This window comes from Telmatherina bonti (genome assembly GCF_933228915.1).
Source record: "Telmatherina bonti genome assembly, chromosome: 5".
Taxonomy (NCBI): Eukaryota; Metazoa; Chordata; class Actinopteri; order Atheriniformes; family Telmatherinidae; genus Telmatherina; species Telmatherina bonti.
In genome coordinates this window covers 22,028,089-22,036,105 of record NC_136623.1, presented here as the reverse complement: position 1 = coordinate 22,036,105, position 8,017 = coordinate 22,028,089, and the positions used below count along the sequence as shown (strand labels likewise).

The window sequence follows — 8,017 nt, the reverse complement described above, 5'->3', positions numbered from 1 at the left end:
GGCAGGGCTGAGAACATCTATAAAGTGAAGAGCTCTTTGTCCCCAGTGCACAGTATCCGTCACAATGCTGCATCATTACAGTGTGGACTGAGAGAAAGGCCGTGTGGTCCACGCCACAGTTGCTAGGAGTAACATTCCTTGATGCAACTAACAGAAAATTCCCAGAGCCATATATGGGCATATGTCTCACAGAGATGATGTCACCAATGGGAACAGAAAGGGCTCCCCTTTCATTTTCAGGCGTGGAAAGGGTGTGTGTTTCTCTGGGTCATAAAGATAGCTGTGGGCATGCAGATAGCAGTGTGTGTGGCTACGAAGCAGACGAGTCAGGTCATGCTAAATTGAGTGAAACAAGAGAAACATGTTTTGCAATGATCATTGCAGCCTGATGACGAGCTAAAGGGGAACTTAGCTAAGTTTCTTTAAGTCAAGACAGAATGAAACAGAAAAAGTAGCTGTGTCAGAGCAGGAGTGTTAAAAGGACGTAAGAAAAGGTGGAAGCAAACAAGAGAAGAAGAGATAAGAAGAGGCAATCTGGAAAGCTGAAGACTCTGTGTCAGCACTATGGGAAAATCAGGTGAGTGGAAACTGCACCCTAAGAGCTTCATTTAGATTACAGACTGTTGGATTTTTATGTCTGACTTAAAGCTTCTTGCTCTGTGAAACTGTGCTGGTGTGCATGAGTGGGAAACGCCTCATTTTTTCTATTTTTGTCAACAATTTGACAACATGTTAAAATAGTAGAGACCTAATATAGAACTACCAGCTGAACTTTCGTCCAGTTCCCTCCTTTACATTTCACATTGTCTTTAACAGCCCTGATTCTCCAACATGCTTAGTAAAGGCAGGCAACATCTGTACTACCATTGTTTTTGTGCGACTATTTGAATGTGCCTATTGTGTGAGCTCTCAAGAGACGGTGGGATTTATGAAAAGGCCTGTGAGTGATAGGCACCAGGCAGTAATGGGGAGGTGGGGGTGCTTTGGATGACGTTTTCTGCTCCATCATCTGTCACCAAGTTGTTACTCACAGTCTGAGCTCAGTCAGCCTGTGGGTTTCAGCTCTGCAGTCATGGATGAGTCTTCATGTTGTATCATTATGTCTCTTCTGTCAGAGGGTGTCTAACTCTTCCTGTCTCGGTCCTCCTCATTTCTCAGCCTCCAAGCAGTTTGCTGAAGAGGTGCTGCAGTGCCATAATGAGTACAGGAAGAAGCACCAGGCTCCTCCACTGAAGCTGAGCAGCAAGCTGAGCAGAGAGGCAGCCCGGTGGGTTACTGCACACACAGATCAAATAAGAAACTTAATTAGCAAGGACTATGGAAATCAGTCCTTGTCAAAGTGCTGTGGGTAGCAGTGACAGCTCCAGCTGAGCCTGTCAAATGCAATAACCGCAGTATGGTAATATTTTGCATCTGCGTTTGTTTGTGATTGCAGGTTATCGATAATTCAGTTCCTTTAACTATATTTTCAATAACATTTTATTTAAAAGTTCTAATGGAAATTCATTTTCATGGATTTGTAAGATAACAGTGACCAAAAAAACTCAGAGATGTTACAGAGGAGGGTTTCTTCTCTCGACTCTTAAAAGAGCCTGTGGGAGGAACAGATGCAACTATCTAGACAGTTTGAGGAAAGGCTCAGTGAATGGTGGTGAGGAAATATAACTATCAATAGAAAACCTTAAATGAATGTAGCATGACTTAGATCCATAACTTCAGTTTTTGTAAATTTGTATTGTTCCCAGAGTAAAAGACCAATAAATCACTTAGAAAAGACTATTTAAGCATTTAGTGTAGTCTGGATATATAACACAGCAGACTGAGATGACTCTGGTTTCCTTTAATGTGTGTGGGAACAGACAGCTTGTGATCCTGCTGGCTTCCAAGAATACATTTTAATAAAGAAAGAAAACAAAGTGAATGCTGTATCTTTTATTCCAAGCTTTGACTGAAGGAAGCTTTGCTGTCGTACACAATGATAAATCCCGATTTTAAACGCAATGACAACACTTTTAATAGCCTATTTAAGCTTATTTTATGTTAAAAGATTAAAGACCTTGTGATTTGATCACATAGATCAGAGAAAGTCACATCTTTGCCTGGATTTTTTTTTTTTCTATTGTAAATACTATTAAAATATGTTGGTAATTGTTTGAGTTTGGAGATAATATGCCATGTCATTTCACTTTTCATGATAATGTGATAAGAAATTATTCTTCATCTTTGCCCTTTGAGCCAACTGACAGCTTTGAAAAGGTCAGATGTGTTTTGTCTCAGTTCAGGAGGAAGGTTAGGAAGTCATTTTGGTTTACAGCTGCATGTCTGAGCATAAGTATGATTAGAAAGAGTAACAAACCTCAACCTATGTAATTCAGAAACATGAATCAAAAGGTAGTTGGCATCTGTGGTTGATGCAAGGCATATTTTAGAATATTTAAAATGACAAAAACTCATATGATTTTTACTAGTCTTACAAGACAGAACAAATATGACGGGTTGCAGCTTAATTTGCTAATGACCTTTGGAGGGAGCAACAAAGATTTAGTTCTGTGAATTGTACATTCAAAAGTTATATGTATTAATTTGCTTCTTTGTCAGTTAAACTTAATGAGCAACTTCTGCATCACCGCAAAACAGCAGGAAGCTCCAACATTGTAGATGATTTGTTTGCTGGAAAGTCTGCTGTTGAAACCCCTCTCCTTTTTTTCTATATTAGGGAAAGCTGTTTCTTGAGGTTTTTGTTTTTTTATTGTTGTTGTTTTTTGGTTTTTTTTTTTGTAATTTCTTTTTGGGGTTATATTTGGAAATGTAAACCTATAATATATTTTTTATTTTTAATATTTATTGTCTGTTAAGTTCTGATTCAACCAAGCCATTTTCTAATGCAACCCTTCTCGTATTAGAGGCAGTAAAATGACCTCTGTCCTCACTCCTTTGTCTGAAGTGCATCCTTACTCCTAACACTATTTCTAAATAAACTTGACACCATTCCCAAATGATTTAACAAGATGAACGAGATGTCAAAATCAAAGGAGTACAAATTTATTAGAAAATATTAAACCATCTCATTTGCAGTAATTAATTAGAATATGAAAATCTATCATATGAATATTCCTCTTAGACCATGAAGTTTTATGCTTTGCCAAACTTGTGAAAGTCTGAGACTTTTTAGCTAACATCTGGAAAATAAACTAGTTTTAAAGTGTATCAGCACACACCACTTGAGACTGTGCTTTCTTCTTTGCAGAGCTGAAATTTTAGCCATGAGTGGCAATTAAGACAGTGGGAACACTTTAAACCAACAATGTGCACAACTTGCTTTGTCTCTTTTCTCAGATATGCTGAGAGCCTGGCCAGCACGCGAATCCTGAAACACAGCGTGGAATCCAGCAGAGGGAGCTGTGGAGAGAACCTGGCATGGGCATCATATGATCAGTGTGGTACAGAAACTAAAACAAACAGCTTTGGTTGAGTAGTTATGCTGTGGCTGTGTGGATGAATACGAATCTCTCTGCTCAGATTTGGACAAGTTGAATAAGGCAGGTTCTACTGTTGATACAAGTCAGACAGGCCTAAAGTAAATTCCTTGTCCTGACTGTCAGCTGCTGCTGCCGGACAGCTGGGATCAATTTCCCCTCCACTTCAGACACCATGACTCACTGCACAAATATGTCAACACATGCAGGTGTGATTTATAAAAACGGCTCAGTTGTCAGTGACACAACAAACAACATGATAGAGAACATATTCCAAAGAGGGATTTGCTGTCTTAATGTTAACATGATTGCACATGATGGACCTGTTTGTCTTCTAACACTTCATATATATATTTTCATTATGCTTGTCAGGGAAGGATGTTGCAGATCGTTGGTATGATGAAGTGAAACAGTACAACTTCAACCATCCTGGATTCTCTTCAGGCACTGGTGAGACTCACACAAGTGTGTCTGAATTCCCTTGTCCTGTCTTGTCTTGTCTCGTCTCATCTTCTCATCTCGCTTTGTGTTGCTTTCCCTGCTTTTTAGTTATTTTCTGTTTACTTTTTTGTTCTGTGTCAAACTTACCCAGGCATGGGGAAGCAGGTTGTTATTCTTGTGCTGATGTCAGTGTGTGACTGCCTGACTCGGTGACCACTCGAAGGGAGACATGGGGGATATCATCGTTCTGTAAATCCATCCTAAACTCGCATGTCATATGCAGTCTGCTCTGAGTCCTTCAGGTGGATTTTCACAACCTCACACTGCACCAGTGCAACGTAATCAAACATGAAGCAGATCACTGGTTTGTCATGGTGATTCACACTGATTCATTATGATCAGTCACGGGGAGAAGTTGTGAAAACCTGGATAAAACATGAGGAAAAGTTTAGGAGTCATGAACCGGAGAAAAATTCAGACTCCTCTGTCTGTAAATATTTAAGTGTACTTAAGAGTGTGTACACTTCAGCTGCAGCAAAATCCTTCAAGGATGGTTTTTTTTTACTTCTTGTCCAACCCTCCAGTAAGTTTTGCCTGTGATTTCTCTTTCTGTTCGTCTAGGCCATTTCACAGCAATGGTGTGGAAGAGCAGCAAAAAGCTGGGTGTGGGCAAGGCCATCGCATCAGACGGTTCATCCTTTGTGGTGGCTAGATATTTCCCAGCAGGGAATATCACTAACCAGGGACACTTTGAGAATAATGTCCTCCAAGCTAAAACCAGCTCATGAAGAGATATTGATCCTCTTATTTCACACATCCCAAAAGCATTTCTTCTGTTTTCCGGGAGAGAAGCTGCCTACCTGCATCGCTGTGGAGGATTCCTGGGGAGCAGCCCATGTTTAAAGACAGAAAGCTGTGCCACAATCGCTTGTGAATTTTAAAAGATAGAACTCAAGCTGTCTTTGTCATTTGAAAATAGGACCAGTAAATGACATGATGTTTGAATTGGAAGTATTCCTGCTGTTTGACTTTGCTAACAAACCACTGACTTTGAAAGATGTGTAATCTTAACTATGTTAGTTGTTTTAAGTACCATACAGTATTGCCTCTGTTTTTTTTTTAATTTCTGAACAGTGAAATACAACTTTTACATCTGTTTTTGTGTGAGAATGGAGCTAATTCAGAGAGAAGGATGCCTTAACATGTAGTCCGTGCTGTAATTTGAAGCCGATGACTGTATGTGGATGGAATGTTTTTGTTATTGCCTGTTCGTGAGAAAGAAGTCCCACATCGCGACTTGCACTCTAATCACTTTTGTACAATAAAGTAGATGGATTTTAAAAAATGAGTTTGGCACACACATAATTGCATCATCAATTCTGAATGACATTTTTGAAAGTGAGACAGAAGAAAATTTGTTTCGTTTCGTCGATGCACAAAAAAAAGAAGGCCTCTGAAACATGAAAAAGGTCAAATGAAATCTTAATTTAGTTCTGCAGCCTGCCTTTTCTATTTGGCATCTGTTTTGTCTGAACAGAATATGATGAAACATCACAGCTGCTGTATTAAATAGTCATTTAGATGTCTCTTGACCCTGAGAACGGGAGGAATGTCTAGAAACAATGTTTTTATTCTGATAATGTGAAAAAAATTGACTGTTTGATCCTCAAAGTTAATTTCAAAACCAGTAAACTGTTGGAAAAAGGAGAGTAAACTAAATGGTTTTTAAAGACGTGCGATTTAATGTGGGTGCTTTCTGAAGGGTCACTCTCAAAGCTTAGTCAAAGTCCACGCTGGAACAGACTTTATTAGCAGTTACTGGGGATGCAACATACAGCAGCAGCGACATAGAAGAGTCAGTGTTGTTTAGGCTTTATAGGCTGGAATAAGGGGGTCAGGAATATTTTTTCTCTTTGTCAGTTCTCTCTCACATGGTCAGCTCCTAAGAAAAAGGTAGGTAGAAAGAAAAACAGTGTCAGGATTATAGAACAAAAAAGAAAATTGTTTTCAAGTATGACAAAAGACACTACTGTGATTAACTGTCATCTTTTCATCCAGGTTTTTTTTTAACCATGACAAAAACTTGATTCAGCACCCTTGGCTAATGCTTATTTTCTTATTTGTTTGAAAAAACAATTGAGGCACTTTTTAAAAAGCCTTTTCAGATTACATAGTGAGCTAATTATATAATGACACATTTTAAAACATATGCATGTATTAATTTATGAATTATTCTGATGTGAAGTGTTTACATATTTGGAAAATGAATATTTTCCAAACTAACAGACAGAAAACAACCCATCATGAAAAAAAAGTGTAAAGAATTCTAAAAATCCTCTCATCACGTAATTCACGTATATATATATAAATATATATGATTAACGATTAACTATAAATCCATCCATTTGTTGAGCTTCAACAAAGTAATAATTGTTCTTTATTTCCTATTCTCTTCTTTCTTTTGTCAACTTGATCTTGGGAATATAAATTCAAAGATTAAAACTTTTATTTTAATTTTTTTGGGTGTTTTTTTTATGAAGTCTGAATGTTAAGAATGTTTAGGTGTTACCTAAAATATTTTCAACTTTTACAAAATAAAATAACTGAATGATCTTCATAAGTGGGGATTTCATCAATTTCACCTGGAGCTTTACTTCACGTCAGGAAAAATGGCATCTGCACTATTTAGTAGAGCCAGTACTGAACTCAGAATTAGTTGTTGCTGCCATCTAGTGGTTATTAAACTGCACTACCAAACTGTGCAGGTCTCAGTGACTATGGAGAAGTTCTTTGTGTCATTCGTCCTCTGCTCTTTCTCTACCCTCCCCCTTCTCTCTGCTCACTAGCTATGACTCATTATTTTGTTTACCATCTGCCCTCCCTCTACCCTCTTGCTTTTCCTCCCTCCATCCCTCCTCCTCCTCCCTTCATCCTCACCATGATAGCATTCACAATGTCATTCTTGTTGTGTTTCAGTGCACGGATGGCCTTGGTTCGCGACACATTGGCCTGAGCCATCACCAGTTCGATGTCTCTCTGCTCAAGACCTCCTTCGTCCACCTGATGTGCAGAAAAGATAGGAGTGGGGTTTTGAAAAGGAAAGACTGTACATACAACAAACAATATGGAAAAATGTTTGAACGGTAAATACCTCCTCTTCCTCTTCTTCACTCTCTTCCTTGATGGTGAGGCTGGGTGGGACAGGTGGGGCTGAAGGAGAGGATGTCACAGGCACCTTGAATTTTTCTGCAGCTGCTTTGTGAGCCTGCTGTGATAAGTCCTCGATCTGAGGGAGGAGAGAGAAGAGGGTAAGAAGCACAAACATACAATTATTTCAACATATATGATCAAAAAAGCCAGAAAGATGTACCTTTGCCTCTCCAAATACAATATAGATATCCGACACAGGGCTTTTGAATACATCTGGTCTGCTGATGACAAATAATATACTCTTGGACTTCCTGATAGTGATTCTGGTCACACCGTGGACTGGCTTCAGACCCAGTTTAGACATGGCCTACATACAGAGAGCGACAGTTAGGAACAATATCACGCAAGCCCAGAACATGGTATGATACAGCTTTAAATATTGTCTTCTTTGTTTTATCGTTGCTTTTTTTGTAATTTTGTTTTCATTTTATTTCAATAAATAGTCATATATAGCTGAGTCTAACCTTACGGGCCTTCTTCTCACTTCGGCTCTGTTTTGGCCTGTTCAGCCCTTCTTCTGCAGAAGAAATAGACTGAAAAAATAAACCAACATTAGTAAACTCACTAACATCAGCTCTGCTAATATTACTTAAAAAAAGAAGTCCTTTTATACATGTAGATGTTTTAGCTGAAATGAAGAAAAGTAAGAAGTCGACAAAAAGGCTAAAAATCCATAAAATTCGAATGAATGGCCAAGTATAACATTTAGAGGGTTATATTTCATGTTTTTCATCTGCTATAATTGCCACAGTCAAAACCACACCATGTTCAATTATTTTTTAGGCTGTCTACACCCAATGGCACAAGTTTGGGGAGAAATTGAACGGAGAAGTTCTGTTCCTCACAAAAATTAGATCATGATGCGGTTAAAGGGTCACCTGTTCTAAAAA

The 8,017-nt window shown here is 38.6% G+C and overlaps 1 protein-coding gene across 1 annotated transcript; it reads left to right on the top strand.

Annotated features, from left to right (window-relative positions):
* Window positions 1-317: 317 nt before the first annotated feature.
* Window positions 318-5,472, top strand: glipr2l (GLI pathogenesis-related 2, like). The gene is made up of 5 exons (XM_079240217.1): window positions 318-577; window positions 1,159-1,267; window positions 3,337-3,440; window positions 3,849-3,926; window positions 4,539-5,472. Exons 1-5 carry the CDS (start codon window positions 565-567, stop codon window positions 4,703-4,705), a joined length of 471 nt encoding a protein of 156 aa, XP_079096343.1. The 5' UTR covers window positions 318-564; the 3' UTR covers window positions 4,706-5,472.
* Window positions 5,473-8,017: the final 2,545 nt, after the last annotated feature.

Coding starts and splice junctions, on each gene's coding strand:
- glipr2l (XM_079240217.1), top strand. Junction 1,268..3,336: donor CTGAGCAGAGAGGCAGCCCG/GTGGGTTACTGC, acceptor CTCTTTTCTCAG/ATATGCTGAGAGCCTGGCCA. Junction 3,927..4,538: donor TGGATTCTCTTCAGGCACTG/GTGAGACTCACA, acceptor CTGTTCGTCTAG/GCCATTTCACAGCAATGGTG.